At 38.6% G+C, this 19,909-nt stretch overlaps 1 protein-coding gene across 1 annotated transcript in view; it reads right to left on the reverse strand.

The window, feature by feature from the left end:
- Window positions 1-19,909, reverse strand: part of CNTNAP2 (contactin associated protein 2) — a 3,253,420-nt gene that overhangs the window by 2,425,193 nt on the left and 808,318 nt on the right. The window contains exon 2 of the mRNA XM_073678177.1: window positions 6,395-6,505. Within this exon, the coding sequence (XP_073534278.1) occupies window positions 6,395-6,505 (111 nt within the window). The remainder of the gene's footprint in view (window positions 1-6,394; window positions 6,506-19,909) is intronic.

The raw sequence follows: 19,909 nt of genomic DNA on the forward strand, positions 1-19,909 counted from the left end.
TGCTTGGAAGGCAAAGGCAAAGACTATGGGAGACCCACTCCCCAATAATGGGAATAATGTTTTTAATATGCTGTACTGCATGGCTCTTGTAAGGGGCATTAAAATCATCTTGTTAAGCTACTGTGACCTCCATGTCTCTTCCAAGGGTCGTTAATATTGTCTTTTTATTCCACTGCGACTTCCACCACTCTTCCAAGGGGCATTAAAAGCATCTTGTTAAGCTACTGTGACCTCCACGTCTCTTCCACAGGGCGTTGATATTGTCTTTTTATTCTACTGTAACCTCCACCACTCTTCCAAGGGGCATTGATATTGTCTTTTAATTCCACTGCGACCTCCACCACTCTTCCAAGGGGCATTAAAACCGTCTTGTTAAGCTACTGTGACCTCCACGTCTCTTCCACGGGGCATTGATATTGTCTTTTTATTCCACTGTAACCTCCACCACTCTTCCAAGGGGCATTAAAACTGTCTTGTTAAACTACTCTGAACTCCACGTCTCTTCCAAGGGTCATTAAAACCATCTTGTTAAGCTACTGTGACCTCCACATCTCTTCCAAGGGGCATTAAAACTGTCTTGTTAAACCACTCTGAACTCCACATCTCTTCTAAGGGGCATTAAAACCGTCTTGTTAAACCACTCTGAACTCCACAGCTCTTCCAAGGGGCATTGACATGTTGTTTTTAATTACCTCTAACCTCCACGACTTTTGCAACGGGCATTGCATTTCCTCCTAATTTTTGTCAGCTTTTGCTTTTCAATGCATAGGCGAACACTAAGGGAGACCCACTCCCCAATAATGGGTAGAAGGCTTTTATTACGCTGTAATCCACGTCTGTTTCAAGGGGCATTGCAGTGCCTAATAATTTTTGGAAAGCCTTCCATTCCCTGCTTAGGCCAACAGTGTACAGGAGACCCAGTTGCTCTAAATGGAAAAAACGGTTTAGTTAAGGCCCTCTGACCTCCATGTCACTTCCAAGGGACATTGGAGTGCCTCGAAATTTTTGGTAGGCATTGCATTCACTGTATGCCTTATAACTGTGTAGCTGAACCGCTCATTTTGGTACAGAAACATATCCTACAAGACATGTGTGGTTGGCTGGCCTGATATTGATGTGAATGGTCCCTGTTCCTCCTGCTCTTTCTCCTTTGCCACCACCTCATCCATCATTCATCACCTGAAGCTTTGTTTTAACGGGAGTCATAGAACTGGGATAGAAGCAGGAAAACATCCAGCAATCCTCGAAGGAGGTAGAATATGCGCCAAAACGCTGACCACCTCAGGCCTAGCTGCTACTACATACATGCGCTTGCATTTCAAGGAACAGAAAGCTAAGGAGGTGGATGACCTCATGATCATGAATAATTTACTCGTTGTGTAGGAGGCCGACCACTGCTGCTGTCTACCTTCTGAACTTTGTGTTGAAGCCTGATTGACCCAGGACCCGCAATCCTCTATGTCTGGAGGATGTGTTGCATCCCAGTGTCCAACTGTGTCCTGGCTTCCACAATATTAACCCCGTGTGAAGACGTCAGTGAGATGGACCATTCCTGGCCACATTCACTTGTCCACGTGTTTGTGGTTAGGCTGTCCTTCCCACTAAATGCACTGGGGAGGGCACAGGTAATGTTTTGGTATGCGCGCTTGTGTATAAGGTGCACCGGGACAAATAGGGGCGGCTGGGGACCGTTTATGGACACCCGGCCACCCCCACGCGGCTGGGGACTGTGTGTGGGCACCCGGCCGTGGGGCGGCTGGGGACTGAGTATGGACACCCGGCCGCCCCCTGGCGGCTGGGGACTGTGTGGGGACACCCGGCTGCCGGGCGGCTGGGGACTGAGTATGAATACCAGGCTACCGACGCAGCCATGACGTGGTGGCCAGATTCCACCTCCACATGCCTAAAAGGCCCAATTTCAAGTGCAAGCAAGCTAGCAGTATGGTATTGCAGCTTGGGGGTGGGTGGGTGGCAGGCTGCATACTTACGCTTGTATTGCAAGTTATGGGGGAGGTACAATTGAACACTGCCCTGGGACAAGGACTTGCATGGGGATAGTTGCAAGTCTGCATCTTCTGATGCGGCAAGTATCACTTCTGATGGGCACACTTTTAGGCAGTGACCTGGGTGTCAGAGATGCTTCCAGGGGTCTTCCCCATGCTGTTCCCATGTCTTTTTAGCACTGTATGCATGTGTCACACAGCACATGGCCAGATAAGGTTGTAAAATGTTAAAATGACATTTCCCGGTGAATGCATTTGTCACGGTTGAAAGCAATACAAACGTGCAAAAACGCATAAAAAATGCTACTTGTGAACATAGCCCAAGGTGTGGAGGAGTATTTTTGTTTTTGGTTATTTATTTTACCTTATACACAAGTCTTTACCCTGGAAAGGATGTTCCTTAACCCCTTTCCGACCTGGTCAGTAATAGTACGCACCAGGTTGGGAATGCCGGTTCAGCGGGGGCTCCGGCGGTGAGGCCGCACTGAAGCGAGCACATGTCAGCTGATTATTGGAATCGCAATCCACCCGCGGCTGTTAACATGTTAAATCTCTGACAGTGGCATTTAACTCGCGCTTCCGGGAGTCCTAAGCCCCGCCCATCAGTGACCCCGTCACGTGATCGCGGGTCACCAATGGGTGGGCATGACAACTCAGGGTCTGCAGCAGACGCCTGTGGTTGTCATGTCTCAATTGCTATGAGCGCCACCTAGTGGTCAGCGCTCATAGCAGGTGAGCATTTCTCCTGCATACAAGCGATCTGCTCATCGCTTGTATGCAGTAGAAGCAATCAGACAACTGCTGCTTCTAGTCTCCTCTGGAGACTATAGAAGCAAGCAGAAAGTGTAAAAGAAAAGTTTTTAAAAAAATAAAAAAAATAATAAATATATAAAGGTTTAAGTCACCCCCCTTTCGCCCCATTCAAAATATAATATATATATATAAAAAAAAAACACATACACATATTTGGTATCGCCGCGTTCAGAATCGCCCGATCTATCAATATAAAAGAAGAATTAATACAATAAGTAAACGGCGCAACGAGAAAAAAATTTTAAACGCCAGAATTAAGTTTTTTTGGTCGTTACATCTTTGCAATAAAATGCAATAACGGGCGATCAAAACATCGGATCTAACCCAAAATGGTATCAATCAAAACGTCAGCCCGGCATGCAAAAAATAAGCCCTCACCTGGCCCCAGATCCCGAAAAATGGAGAAGCTAAGGGTCTCGGAAAATGGCGTCATTTTTTTTTGTTTTTTTAGCAAGCTTTGGATTTTTTTTTCACCACTTAAATAAAAAAGAACCTATACATGTTTGGTGTCTATGAACTTGTAACGACCTGGAAAATAATGATGGCAGGTCAGTTTTAGCAATCTGTGAACGTGGTAAAAAAAGGACCCAAAAAACAACTGTGGAATTGCATTTTTTTTGCAGTTTCACTGCACTTGGATTTTTTTTCCCATTTTCCAGCACATGATATGGTAAAACCAGTGATGGTGTTTAAAAGTACAACTCGTCTCGCAAAAAATAAGCCCTCACATGGCCATATTGAACGAAAATTAAAAAAGTTCTGGCTCTGGGAAGAAGGGGAGCAAAAAACGAAAACACAAAAACAGAAAGACCCATGGTCATTAAGGGGTTAACATATTTCACAGGAAAGCACTTTCACTTTCGTTTTTGAACGTTTTATTGTGAGCCTGTAAAAGTGGCTTAATACCTCTGACCACGTTGTTGACAGCAGTGACCTGGGGGTCAGAAATGCTTCCAGGGGCGATCCCCATGCTGTCCCCATGTCATTTGAGCACTGTCACTATCGTTTTGGTCGCTTTTAGGCTTTCTACAGACTGCCGAAGGAGCCGCCGCAAAAATGTTCGGGTCTCCCATAGACTAACATTGGGCTCGTTGCTCGGGTCGAGCACCCGAGTATCACAGTGAGCTCGGCCCGAGCTTCGAGCACCCGAGCATTTTAGTGCTCGCTCAACACTAATTCTGACCAGTACAGCGATTTTAAGCTATTTTGTGAACTGAACCAAAATGGTTTCACACCAAATGACAAATATAGAAATATTCTATTGATTTCTTACAATTTCAGGTTCATGTAAAATACACTTAACTCTAACTAACCAAGTTAATAAAGAATCCCTCAACTATCAACTATTATAAGCCATAATGTTTTTTTTTATTTTTTAGCATGGTTATAAGGGTGCTTTTGCCTTAATGGGGTTGTCCAGTGCTATTGATAATGCCCCAATGTATTTTTATGGCGAAAAGAAGTTTCTTTGTAAATGCCTTCCTGTATCCTTCTTGCCTGTGAGCGGCTGCAGCCGGCTCTGACATCTGCTGACGTCACGTTAAGTTTCGGATGCAGCCGGGGGTCCCTCTTCTGCGTTCCACTGGTGGCTGCTGTGTTGTGGGTGGGGTTACCCCACACGTCACAGCCAGCATCTACCGCGCGCTTTCCCTCTCCTCATTCATTGGGAAAGTGCGTGGTGGATGCTGGGTGTGACTCGTGGGTAACCCCGCCCACAACCTAGAATCCACCGTGGGCACTGCGTCACTGATGTCATGCCTCACTTGATGTAACATCAGCGGGGGGTCACGTGATGCCTGTGAGCGGCCAGCGATAGCGCCGCTCACAGGCAGAAATAGCATTTACAAAGATACTTATTTTCACCATAAAAATACATTGGGGTATTATCAATAGTACTGGATAACACCTTTAATCATGCAGTACAGAACTTTGGTACTATTTTACCACCTCTTTTCATGGTTATCATGCCACACAAGCAAAGATCAGGTCAGTGGAGCCTGTGAGTTTGAACCACAGCAAGTTACCTAAGAGCCCAAGGACCATTAAAAATCTTAAAAGCAACGTTGAAATAAAAAAACAATTGCAATCAATACTGCTTTGAATTAAATGTTGTGTCAAAGATTTTAAAGGTGCTAGCCATGATCTGAACAAATTTTAAAAAATGCACCAAACTGTTCTGTGCCGAATCAGCAATCAGAAATAACCTTATTGCTTCACCATAGGTTGCATGTTAAAGAAGCATTCCTCCTCCCATCAAAGTTTTTATGCTCTTAATATATTGCAATCATCATATTATATAGCACTGTGCACTTACAATTGCTAACTTTTCCCTTCTACCCAATTAATTCATCAGTTTTCCATTGGTTATATGACATCATATGATTAAAAACAAGCTAGGTGAATCGTTCTAATCTCTATGTAGAAACAGGAAGACTCTTTTCGCTGCATGAGTCATCATTAGAACTACAATCCTTCATCAATGAAAAGTCTCTGGCAGCTAAGCTCCACCCCTTCTTCAACTTTTGACCCAGCTGCTACGTTCCTCCTCCTGCTATATAATTTTAAGAGGATACAAACTTTGAAGGAAGTGCTTCTTTAAGGCCCCCTGCTTTTGACAAATGAAAAGAAGTAAACACTGAACTTTGATACTTCAATGTCCATTGAGATTACGATTGCAGCATTCATGTGGGTAATCATGTGGCTACATCCCTGGATTTGTCCTCTTCTATGCCAGAATCTCCTGCTTCTATGCATGCACTAAATGCCTACGGAAGAGGAGAGAGCTGGGAGAGAGTTCTTGATTACCCATATATAAGTTGCAATCGTGATATGGAAGCAGTAGCACTGTTCTCCATTGTTATCTATTCTAATCTGTGAGTGTAGGGCATGAGTAAAAGAATGAGAGTATTTATGACTGTTAAAATGAGAAAAGTCCAAGTAAATGATTAATGCTTCTTAGCGATGCCTAAGGGATATGTTCACTCCATTTATGGTTGCTAGAATGCAAACACACCACCAATGGAATCATTGTTGAGATTAAATTACCAGTGTCCTTATTAATGACCTTAGAAAACAATTTTTAAGCATTACTCATGTTCAGACATGACTTCATTACGTAGTGATGGCTAATGTCTATAATTACATCACAGCCACCATTTCACTGTTTTCGCAAGGACACAAATCACCAAAAATCCACATTTTGCCGAATGAGGATTTTTAAAAAAATTCAAGCATAATTTAATTCCACTCAAATATATTTATTCATCTGTAATATTAGCTTGTTGGGAGCAGGCTGTATCATAGATCAGCATTGACTAGTAAATGATAATAAGATACATATTGAGTTTTCCAGTTCCTTCCACTATAGCTAAGAAGTTTCTAGTGGAATATTTTAGTTCAATTAAAGAATATTTCAATGTTAAATTTTTTTTAGATATGGCAAATGCATTGCCTATTTTTGGCACAATATGCTGCGCATTTTCTGCTCTACATCTGAATCTACCGTAACTGCACAGTTAAGGAATCTAAAACAAAATATCAATTTCACTTTGAGCACAATGCCTGAAGTGGTATCTTACCTTCCCTCCTGTTGAGTTTAGCATACACAGGGGCATAAATTCCAGACATTACTGATGAACTCTTAAAGGACTGGGGTTGAAGACCAGCAACCAAGGGCTCATCACATTTTTCTGTTAAAATATAAGAAAAAAAAACAAAGTTTATTCAAAATCCGCACATGACAATGAGAAAATAATAATCATTAGCGTTAGTGATGCAAAAAAGCTTTAATTTAGAAATCAACAACTGGTGAGAATGCAATGTTTCCTCATGACCTAGTTCAAAGACACTTTTCCCCTAAAGTTAAGTTTTGCATTGTGTGAAGTATCTTAATATTTTATTTGGCCATTTCACAGTTATCTGCTTCATTTCCAAAGGTGACAACCACTAATGGAAGTTGTTAGAATTCCCACGAGAGTTAGCTTTTAGCAAAACCTGAACGCTATGTAAATCTGCATTGTTCTTAAAAGTTATAAGTTCTAGCTCAGCCCACATGCCAAGTTCATTGTCATCTGCAATGCTTGAAAACCAATAGGCTTAACATTGAATTCATATTCATATAATGGTGCTATGTGTCCCTCTTAGACAGTAAAAGTATAAAGAACTGTGGGAAGATATAATTAAAATATTGAGGTATTGTGAAGATCTGCCTCTTATTAATTAGACCAGTTGGGTATAAAGTCTACTGTGCAATGGTCTGAGCAAAAAAAAGCAAACAAGCAAAAAATAAAATACATATATATTACACATTAATTAGTCCCCCCCAAGAGTAGAAAAAAATCTCACAGTGCCACCTATTGAATCTAGCTACTAGCTAAACATATTAGTCAATGATTGAAACAAAATCTAGAAATAGCTATTTATGTGTAAGAAAATAATCTTGCGAATGTCTCAAATTGAGTGTAGCTACAAATATAGGTCAATGTTCCAAAAATATAAAAATAGCTATATATATTTATTTATTTATTTTATTTTTTTTGCATTAAGAAGTATTGACATTTTTTCTACTTTCATTGGGTTGGCCATTTTTGCTAGGATTATAAAAGAGAGTGCAAATATGCGAGTGGCACCCTAATATTAGCCACCTTTAAATAAGTTGATTTGTTGAGATGCTTATTGAAAAAAAAATGCCAACCAATTGTTACTTTAGCCAAAATGTCAGCTCCAACTAAATCGAAAATGGTAATATTTCTGTAATTAAAAGAAACATAAATTGTCCAATTCCGTTTACTGCTCAAAAATCCCCTTTTAAATAAAGGATCTATTACCGGTAAGCAATGTTGCATCTGTGGCAGCATATGAAACGTTTCTTTAATAAGAGAAGTCGCTTTATTATTAATTCCTTTCAATGGAATAATTAGAAATTGGCAATTTTTGACAGAGTTTACAGCCAGAAAATAAATTCACAGCAAGTTCTGTTTCTCTTAACAAGGAGCAGCCTGTGCAACACTTAGGATTTGTCATCAATCTGTTATAATAAAGGTTGCAAAATGAGAACAAAAAAAAGATGACATTTCAAATTTTAAAGGAATATCTCCTAGGGGGAGAGCGTAGCACTAAGTAAGCAGGGAAGTCTCTTCTTACAACAATTTAATGCATAACGCCAGTTAATATATGTTAGGTCAGTGCTAAGCTGTCAGTACTGAATAACATGATAAGAAGAGAAAGACTAGAAGCATATTTGACAGTCCTTTGAGGGCATCCACTCAACAAGCAGCGGTAGACTGTTTTATACTGGAGAATGTACGCTGTGCTTTCACAGGAGGTCGCGGCTCCTTTGACACTGTTTAACCTTGTTTATTTTATTTTGTTTCTCTGAGGTTTCTGATATTTTGTAGTTAAGCTGCTAACAAGCTGAGTACATGTTCAAGTGCGCCTTCATTGTGTATGCGATGTTCTCTTAGAATTATAGACAGCCATTTTACTTTATTAATCTTAGAGATCATCTAGCTATTAGAAAACAGTTATTTAGTGACAAATCATAGACGTAAACGCAATTAGTACTGTACATAGCCGAAGGAATATCTAATGTAAATAAAAGTGGTGCTAAGTAGGTAATAATTGAGTCATCTAGTGTATCGAATGCAACTTCTGAGATGATTCCTGGTAATCCTCAGCCAGCGTACAGTCATGTTACCTTTCCTTTTCTTCCAAAACCTTAAAGAAGACTTTGCACAAATTTTGTCATGTTGAACTGGACACAAAATGTAATAGTTGTTGCAGAGCGGAATAAAATGGGATTTTTTTTTATTATTATTTTTTTTACTTTGCATCTCTGTTTTCGGAGATATGAGCAATGAAAGTACCGGCACACAGTGAGTTAACTTTTCCAAGTTTGAGTGGGTGTTATAAGTTAGTTTTCACTGGGGGCGTGTACTTCTTCTCCCTGTATGAGTTGACCAATCATAAGCAGGCAGCTAAACACTAAAAAGAGAACACGCCCCCTCCATAGCTGAAGTTCCTCAGTGTGTGAGATGTAAGAACACAGCGCTGATCTCCTCATCTCATCTCCTGCATGACTAGAAAGAGAGAGAGAACACACAGTCTCCATAGCTCAGGTTCCTCAGTGTGTGAGATGTAAGGATACAGCACTGATCTCCTTGTCTTACTGCATGCAGGATTAGAAAGAGAGTGCGCCCTCACCATAGCTCAGGGTTCTAAGTGTGTGAAATGTTAGGATACAGAGCTGATCTCCTCATCTCCTGCATGATTAGACAGTGCAGAGTATAGAGCACAGATGACTCGAACCTTTCAGATAAGGTCGATATGAAGCTGTGTATCATTGCAAACCCTTCTATCAGCTCTCCTCCTATAGTAACACTGTCAGCTCTGCTGTACTGCCCCTCCACCCTCATTGCCCATCCAGAGGTGAGAGCTCAGCTTGTAAACTCAGGCTGAACAATGCCATAGATCCCAACCAGATAAGATGATGATACGATAAAACAATGAAATTCATGATTGTACCCATAGACCATGAATGTGATATAAACTCATCATGATACATAGAAATACATGTGTGTAAGTCTATTTTATGTCTGCCATTCTGTACATGAAGCAGGAGGCTCTGGATGCATAATGCTACTGTATACATCCCACTCAATGAAATATATAATAATAATAATATTTTTATTTATATAGTGCCAACATATTCCGCAGCACTTTACAATTCAGACAATTTACAGACATTATGGGCACTGTCCACATTGTGGCTCACAATCTACATTCCCTATCAGTATGTCTTTGGAGGGTGGGAGGGAACCGGAGAACCTGGAGGAAACCGGAGAACCTAGAGGAAACCCACGCAAACACAGGGAGAACATACAATCTCCTTGCAGATGTGGTCCTTGGTGAGATTTGAACCTAGGACCCCAGCGCTGCAAGGTACTGATATATGGAATGAAATATAAATTTGCACTGATACATCGCAAAACATGCTTGTCAGTCTTTACTTTACTTTTGGCATTCAGTTCATGAACCGGGAAGTCCAGCCTGAGGAATGCTATAGATCCCAACCAGACACTGATGATACACTATACCATATAATACATAATTATACCCTTAAACCAGGAATGGAATATAAATTTACCCTAGAATTGCGTAATTTCAGCACAGTATAATATTATATTTTAGGAGAGGCAGCATGGAAAAAAAAGTGGTTCTATGTGTGCTAAGTGTGGAGCTGATCGCCAAACAGCAAGAACCATGTGTTCATCCAAGATTAGTCCATATAATATGAAAAAGAGAAAAAAAGGTGGCACTCATCAGTCCTATTAAAAAATTCCAAGTTATATTCAAGTATCACATTAAAAACCAATGACAGGGAAAGAGTGGCACCTGGCACAGGTCTGATGTGTCTTATAAATGGCTGCTTCTCTCAAACAAGAAAGTCTCCTGTATATGGTTTTTAAGATACCCTACATTAATCAAAGGCTGTCTACACTTTTATTTTAAAAAAAGTATTGCTCCAATACATCAATGTACAGTACAGACCAAAAGTTTGGACACATCTTCTCATTTAAAGATTTTTCTGTATTTTCATGACTATGAAAATTTTACATTCACACTGAAGGCATCAAAACTATGAATTAACACATGTGGAATTATATACTTAACAAAATAATGTGAAACAACTGAAAATATGTCTTATATTCTAGGTTCTTCAAAGTAGCCACCTTTTGTTTTGATGACTGCTTTGCACACTCTTGGCATTCTCTTGATGAGCTTCAACAGGTAGTCACCGGAAATGGTCTTCCAACAATCTTGAAGGAGTTCCCAGAGATGCTTAGCACTTGATGGCCCTTTTGCAGTAAAATGCAATTTTACGTATCAGACTGCAACAGTCTGATCCAAAGATGAAGCCATATGAATCAGTATTGCAGGGTTAAGGATATTTAAATGGAATGGGAATTGCAACTAACAAGATTTTAACTCTCTTTTTCACAGATTCTTTTGGACATCAAGGCATCAATCTGATTGGCTGGTATTAAAAGCTTCTCCAATTTTCTATTTCTCTAGTTTTGGTCTTCAAAGATATGTGTACTATGTTCTTTTCTATAGCAGAGACATCCAGGCTGTTCGTTGATTCAATGCTGTGATGCTGAATATGATATTAAACCCATATGCCTTTTGAAAACACATGCTGTATGCAAATGAAAGTGACTGAAAGGAAATTAAAGATAAGCTGTCTGATCTCATAGCATGTCTGCTTTAGTAAATAATTGCAACTCCTTAAAGCAATGGCTCCCAACCTTTCTGACCTTGAAAGCCACATCCACCTTTGAGAGATAGTCACTAGTCACATCCAACTCCCACCCTCCTCACAGTGGTGACACCCAGAGGCCCCATTACTGGTATAATGACAACAAAAGCTTTTCCACAGAAACACACCAAGGCAGTATACCAAGATCCAGGGGTTCCCACAATACCCCCATTCAGTATTTTTGCACCAATCACCCCCACCACACTGTTACATCCAGCATCAAGCACCTCCTCTGACAGTTAGTATCATTTGGTCTCCAGTTGACCAGACTTAAATTATCTCCAAACCCCCAAGGCCACAATATGCACATACAGATCTGCTCTTTTAGCGCAGGGCTACTCACAAAATTCACCATCTGGAGACACACTGTCCATAGTTGTTTGCTAGATCTGGTGCTAATGCACCAAGCTCGCAGGCAACCGCGAGCCACACAACATGGGACCGCGAGCCGCATGTGGCTTCCGGGCCACAGGTTGGGGATCCCTGCCTTAAAGGAATGATTGTGGACTACTTTTATGACTCTGTTGTGTTGTTTCTCTGCTATTCCTCCAATAATTTGTGAATAAATTGACAAATATAAAAATTATGTGTAACAGTTAAACTGGTGCGAGTGTATGAAGTGGGACTAGAGGATGAGCCCACTTCACAAGGGGAGGCTGATGTCTGTATAAAGCAGTTAGCACTATTTAACTTGTTAAATACCACTGTCAGACTCAGTGCATCCTCCTTTCCTCCTTGACAAATTTGTGTGCGGGAATATCAGTTGCCACACCCTCTGGGGCACTGCTGAGAGCCTCCATTGCTGTTATCTTTGTGATCTGGTGAAGCCCAGCTAGATTCTGGGCTTCATAGAAGACCAATCATAATTTTTACTGTGTACTGCAATATTGAGTTAGGGCAGCATGTTGTAAATGTCAGATGATAATCACAGGTTTAGATTGATTAAGAGCAGAGATGAGTGAATCTAAACTTAAAATTTCGACATTTGCATCCGGTGATAAACGCCGAACATGGACTTTCCCCTGAAGTCTCTTGCATTGTTCAGAATTCCGGGAGAAAAGTGAGAGAGAGATAATTTTCCTGCTAAAATGTCTGGGTCCTTATTGATTTCAATGGGGTTTAAGTTCAAGTTTGGGTACAGTTCTTGTCCCTAATTAAGAAGGCTAAAGAATAAAGTGAAAATGTTAAAAAAAGAAGTTTTAAAACATAATTATAAATATTTGAATCACTTTCCTTTTGCCCATACAAAAATAAAGAAGTAATATAAGCATATACTGTATCATCACATCCATAAAGATGCCACAAGACAGATATAATTAAGAAAAAAAAGTCTAAATGACAAAATTTCCATATTTTTGTTTGTCTCACCATCCCCCCAAAACACAGTACAAAGCAATCTAAAGGTTTTATATAGGCCAAAATGGTACCAATAAAAACACATTTTTTTTACAAAATTCAGATTTTTTCAAGTAACTAAAATAAGAAAAAACTATATTAGTTTGGCATTGCCTTAATCTATCCTACTGACCTGACTAATCTTGTTACCAGATAATTGTTACCGCACAATAAACATCATAAAAGAAAACTCATAAAACAATGGCAGCGTTGCATTTTTCTTAACATTACCTCTCACTTGGAATATCTTTTTGGCAAATTTTTCAATATTTAATATGGTGAAATTAATCAAAACTACAACCTATTTTGCAAAAACAAGCCCTCATACTGCTATTTTGATATAAAAAGAAAAAAATAGAAAAAAATTAAATGAAAGTGCTAAAACAGAAATTGGCTGCAAAATTAAGGGATAAATAACATGTCATGTAAACTAGAATTTTGGCTCAGTTTGAGTAAGAAAACTACAGTTCTCAAAACACTTTGACACTGACATAACTGATTGGTCAGTTTGAGAGTTTGTAGTGACGCCCCCAACTGGTAACACACTGCTGTTACTTCATTCATGAATTTCTCATAGGAATAATAAAGGAACAGTATTAAATGGAGGTAAAATATAAGAAAATATGCCCCAGAACTGTTCAATTATGAGGAGTAAGATTACAAAATAAAGCAACGATCAGAATATTTGAGACTCAATTCAGTTAGTAGATTTAATTAAGAACTTAATTCATATTGTACTATAATATAATACTGTATAACTAGTTGTATTTGTTTTTATACAGCATATTTTGACATGCCTGCAAAGAAATCTGAAAGTGTATAGTGTTCAACACATCTAATACATATTAAAATAAGCATCATTTGCTACTTTTCCCGATAGTTAAAGCTATAAACAAGCAAGTAAATTACAGTGTTTTTGCAGGTGTTTTTCACATTTACACTGTGATCCACACTCAAATTACATAGTAGGTTTGCCATTGGGTTGTAAATGCCTTTCAGCAGAATAGTGTTTATGTATAAACATAAATAAAATATTTCTGGCTTTGAAGTTTATCAAATGTTATTAACCTCAATGACACTTAGCGCAAAGAAAACAAAACGTAGCGTAGGGAACAGATGTAGAGAATGTAGCATAGAAAATTAAAAAAATAAATAAAAAAATTTCAATATCTTGCATTGCCATGAATATTTTGCATAGTCAAAATAAAGTTTATAATTCATGAAGTCAAGTATTTCAATAAAGTATTTAAAGTCATTTAGTGTTTTGAATTTTGACACTTGTCTTAGAAAAGTAAAAAAAAAGTGCAGTCAGGCAAAACTGCAAGATTAGAGCCAGTCCATGGCAAGAGTGGCACTTTTGTAACTTTTTGTAACTCTAGATTGCAAAAGCTTTACTGGATATGCAGCACTCATATATATTGTAATGTGCTAGAATGGCGTTTATTTCATGCTCAGTGCTCACAGATAGGGATGAACAGACCTGTGGATGTTCGCGTTCTGGTACCCGACCCAAAATTTATTTCAAAGTTCGGTTTGGGTACCAGAATTGTACCCGAACTTGAACCAGAATCCGAGCCACATTGAAAATAATGCTGAGTCGAACTTTTAAGCTGGAAAATTCTCTCTCTCTTTCTGTCTCTCCGGACTCTGAACATTGCAACTGAGTTCTGGGAGAAGTCAGTGTTTGGCATTTAGCACCGGACAGGGTATGAACCCCAAACTTTTAAGTTCGGGTTTGCTTATATCTACTCACAGATTCTCAGAAGGTCATGCTATATATGGGTATGTGAACATGGCGTCCTTTATGTTTTCCTCTCCTGATGTCTTTTAAGTATTTATTTTTATTTTTTAAATTGCATGTATTAATAGTGAGCAGCAGAAGCCGTCAAAAGAATGGTCAGGTCACTTCTTTTAACCCCTGTGCAGCTTTGGAAGCCAGAAGCAGTGAATAGAAGTTGCCTGAACATATGCGCAGCAAGTCCTTTTTATATTCCTATGCACATATGCAATTGGCAATTTTTATAGCAGAATTAACCTGAAAAAGGCATTGTGTGCATATATTCTTCTAATGGATTTTACCTGCACCTAGAGATGTTTCCTTCCTTAAAGAGAACCTGTCACCCTGAAAATGCAGTCCAATCTGCTGACATCATCTAAAAGCACAGGGAAAGCTGAGCCAATTGATATATAGCTTTGTGAGAAATGATTCAACATATCCTAAGTTATCATCAAGTAAACTTCTGCTCATTCTTGGATTTTCGGTCCAGCGGGAAGTCCTATCAGTGATTGACAGCTATTTTGTATAAGAGTGCATACAGAGATAGATATCAATCACTAAAATATAGACAATTATATTATAGTCCTATTACTATTATTATTCATTACTATTTTATAATTATATGAAACATAGTTTTATGTAATGCAAACAAAAAATGATAAAGCTACATATATTAACCCTTTTTTTGCTCTGTGGATTGTTTTGTGAAGAAAAATAAATATACAATAATGTTGATTGCTGGGTTAAATCCAGATAAAAGAAGTAAGGTAGTGCTTTTTCTAGTTAGGAGTTACTGACCAATTGAGCAGTAGCAAGACACCAAGAGTCCTCTGTAATCATTAGGAACGCTACATTTAACTAGCTGCCCTGTACGAGCAAATTTTGCATGTAGTTCTAATTACTACAAAGTGTCCAAATTATTAAGTAGCCCTCTTTACACTGGATCAGCTAGAGACTTGTTTATTGCCCAAATCATGAATATTTTAATGAGCCAAGCCAGATGTTTGCTGGGGGATAATATGGTTCAAATGAAACCATCGTTCAGAGAAAAACATACATATGTATAGAGCAGAAGAACCATTTTCTCAAAAGATGCTCCTGACAATACATTCTCAAATCCCCTCCAGTTCAGTAATTTTCAAGTTTCTATGCATTTCATCTACTTCATTAAACATTCACTTTATCACGGTCTTTTCATAATGTTTATCCTGCCTTATTTGTGTTAGAACATCATCACTGTATTTATTACCAGATTTCATATAGAAATCAGAAGATATTTGGAGGAAAAGAATATCTGCTTCATGAATTTTAGTCGGCAATTGGTAAAGCACTGTCATCTATATATTTCTGGATATAGAAGAATTGTAATAAAAAAGGAAATATAAACTATTTGAAGGGGATATCCAGGATTTTTAATATTCTTCCTAACTACCAGCCTGTTCTGCTCAGGGACAATATCTGCCGGCTCAGCCAGCAATTCCCCTGCTTCATTTCACCCTTTGACAACAGAACAGCACCTTTTGTTCTGGTCTGCTCTGTCAACAGATCGTCATTGCAGACATCATGCTGATTGACAGCTGACTCCCCGCAGTTAAGTAGCAGGGAGCTAGCGGTCAAGCACTATGACATTGGCAGAGATGACCCGTCAACACAGTGGAGCGGAAGAGAGGATGCTGCTCTGTCTAAGTGACATCAGTGGAAGACACAGACCTGCTAGCTGGAGTGATTTGTGACTGCTCTTAGCCGGCAGAGATGGGCGCTAAGTAGTGCAAAGTGCGTCCAACAAAGAGGTAAGAGGACCCCTTCAAAACAAAAAATATATAAACCCACAGAAGAAAAACTGGAGAAAAAAGGATGCAATGAATAAAAATGATGAAGTAAATAAAAAACATTGTCTGATGGTTATAGTATGCAACAGTGTTTCCCAACCAGTGGTGTGGAAGTCGCATGCAGCTCTTAGGTCCCTTGCAAGTTGATCCCTATCTGAAGATAGATGGACATAGGTTTATGCACTAGTGGAAAAAAGGAACTTGGTACAAAGGAGAAATCAAAAAACTGATACAGTAGTATCACTAGAGGTAAACGTGATAGCCATATCAGTCAATAAATCAGCATGGTTCACCCTCACTTGTTATATTTGATTGTGACTTCATGACCTAGAAAAAGTTGAAGACTGATAGTAAATGATTATGGATGACTATTAATGCAAGCCAGTGAATATGTGTTATGTGTCCACCAGACAATTTAAACCTACAAACATGACACATACTCAAAATATCAATAAAACTGTGACTTACTGTAAATTACAGACAATCACAGAATCTTAAAGATATGCTGGTCAACAGCCACTGTGAGAAACCTACAACAAATACCCTTTTTGGATCAAAAGGCCCAACATGGGGCTGTCACCCTTGTGGAGCATGTGTAGCATGCCCAAATATTGAGTCCACTAAAGCATTTACGGAAGCATGTAACACAAGAAATTATAAAATCACTCATGCCATTTCGAGCAATACCATAGGAGTGATTTACAGTGCAAAATGTCCATGAAATAAAATTTATATTGGATTGACGACTAGGGAGCTCCAAAGAAGAGCATGAGAGCATGTCCTGGACATCAAAGCAGCAAAAGACATCGATGACATGGTCGAACTGAAAACCCTATCCTGTCACTTTAAGAAATTTCACAACTGCGATGCATCTCAACTTAAGGTTGGTGGCATAGAAAGAATACAGTATATATAGGTGTACATGGAGGGAATTGGAAAAAACTCCTTGCCCAGAAAGAGGTACGATTGATTACCATCTCAAACACCATGTCCACTAATGGTCTGAATGAGTCGAATAGTTTTGCACCTTTTCTTTAAAGTATAATTAGTCCTTTAATCCTATGACGAACATGTGGTAATTATTTTAATTATTTTCATGTCTCTCCCAGTCATGCATACTCTTACTGTCAATCATCTCACATCTGCAGGAAGCAGATACTATTGCTCCATTATTACTACATCATGGAGGTGGCAATGCCAACTCTGAAGGAGGCATAATTCTTTTTTTGCTATTGATTCTCATATCACCACAGCATGGTCAATATAGAACTTGGTCAATGTGTGTGTTAAGATGTAATAGAGGCTGAAATACAAAAGTTCATTGATTCATGAACAAATTTAAAACTATATTTTATTGAATTCTAGTTATTTTTTATCACCAAGATAATAAGCTGCCTTACTGAATTCATATCACTATTAGGATTAGTGTGATTCACTATCAATTATTATAAAAATGGAGACTCCTTATGATGGTGCAGTAGAGATAATATTACCTTGTGGAACAAAATCTGTTTTATAGATAATTCTGATACCAAATTAAAGCAGAATTTAAGTAAGTTAGAAGACATCAAGTTAGCTGGAATTTATGCTTGGCAGATCATTGAAAATGCATGTGTCATTGTATTCTCTTACGAACCATTACATATTTAATTCTGCCATGCTAGACATAATAAAATAGTAAGTGTATTCGTTTTTGGAAATGACTGTAATAAAAATTAATTGCACCGTTATGCCTCTTATGTGCTAATGTATGCATTTTTGAGTGGCTGGTTCTACATTTTTTTATACTTATCATCAGGTTATTTAAATTACTTATCTGATGGCTCCTACTTAGAGGTGATGCATACTTTCGATTCAATTGATTTCTGGAGGAAAAATGACGTTGCTTCACGGCTGTATCCGAGTCAGCTGAGATATGGCAAACATTTTGTGACAAAGTTGGTCAGTAGTTAATGAACTGCTGATTATTGAAAAGAAACATTTGGTGTCATTTTTAAGTTTAATATTTTCATGAAGTCTAGAAAGTTTTCGATATATTGCAAACAAAATGGCATAATAAATAGGAAACAGCTATCATTTCATAGTTTAAATTGTTAAATAAAATAGGTAGATACTAGTAAATCAGACATTAAGGGGTTGCTCCCTTTCAATTAAGTTTCTACCAAGCTGCAGTTTGTTAAAAAACAACAAACTATTCTGAACTCACCTTCTTTGGGTACACAAATGAGTCTCTGCCGCTGTGGGTATTGGCGGTGGCACTGACGTCAGGGCAGCTGTCAAAGAGTGAGCTCTGTGAATTTGAAGGGGTCATTGTGCCTACACTAGCAGAGTCACTGAGCTGAGTGATTGGTTGTCATTATGTCATACTGTCAATGTGTCTACAGCACCAGAGGCAATTCCAGGCACAGGGAGCAGTGGGGGAATCCTGGCGGTGGACCCGAAGAAAGTGTGTTCAAACTGCATCCAGGGGAGAAACTTAATAGAAAAGCAGAAACCCCTTTAATATTCTGGTAAAGATGTTTTTAGATTTGCACTTTTTATATATTCAATTGTAATGTTTTTTTTTTCCCCAGAAGTTACACCAGAATCTATCACTATTATGTTTGTCTCCCTTAGGTATATGATGATAATTTTATTGGCAAGTGGAATTTGAATAGAGCTGCTGGAATCAGTCACCCTGCTCATTTCTGAGTTAACACATGTATAAATTGAGAACAGTTGAGCTTGTTGACAACACTGCAAACCTTTTCCAATGTCAGGTTGTACACTATATAGACCTTTTATATGGCTATAGGCAAAATAAGGTACGGTCTTAAAAAATAAATTAGTTTTCAAAGCATATTTAAAACTGATAATGTTATAAGAAAGTTTTGTAGTCTAGAGAAATTGTTTCCAAACAGCTTGGGAGAAGCCCGGCACATAGGATTGAGAGGGTGTAAAAAGAAAGAATACAAGTTGAAAGTCATTATGTGAGTGAAGAGCATGAGTGGGTTGGTAGAGATAAAATATATCAAGGTCATTGTTGGATAACTTTGACTAATATGAGAGTTTTGAATGAAATTCCAAAAGAAAAAAATATTACCGATGTGTTCATATAACTACTAGTGGAAAAGATGAGCCTGGCTGCTGCACTTATGATGGGTTGATTGAGTGAATCAATTTCATGCGTATCAAATTTATGTTGAATTTTTAGTCGTTCTCTGAACCCTGCAAATTGCACGGTTGACTTATAATTTATTTAAAGTTATAGTGTGACTGTTTTTTTTCTTTAGTGAACTATAAAATATCTTATATAAATACTGTTTTGGTTTATGGTGTTTATGTGGCATCTATGACGGCAGTGGCAGATACACCATTCCTGTTATGCACCAGGATAAGTTCCTCTTCTTGATCAAAATTACTCAAACGTGGCCAACATATTTCAAAATGATTTTTAAGCTGTCTCCCTTTAACCTTTATATGCTGATTTATTTATGTTACTCAATTATATTCCTCAGCGCTTTACAGACATTATCATTGCTGTCCCCAATGGCGCTCACAAGCTAAATTCCCTGTCAGTATGTCTTTGGAGTATCGAAGGAAACTCACGCAAACATGGGGAGAACATGCAAACTCATTGGAGATGTTCTCCCTGGTGAGATTTGAAACTAGGATGCCAATGCTGCAAAGCCACGGTGCAAACCACTGAGCCACCGTGCTGATGGTAATACTCTTTTAAAAATTTTAAACAGAAATCTGAATATTTTCATATTAGCGTACAATGTAATCTCACCTG

The sequence above is a fragment of the Phyllobates terribilis genome, unplaced genomic scaffold (genome assembly GCF_046119375.1).
Source record: "Phyllobates terribilis strain yellow unplaced genomic scaffold, ASM4611937v1 Scaffold_4__5_contigs__length_816908805, whole genome shotgun sequence".
Taxonomy (NCBI): Eukaryota; Metazoa; Chordata; class Amphibia; order Anura; family Dendrobatidae; genus Phyllobates; species Phyllobates terribilis.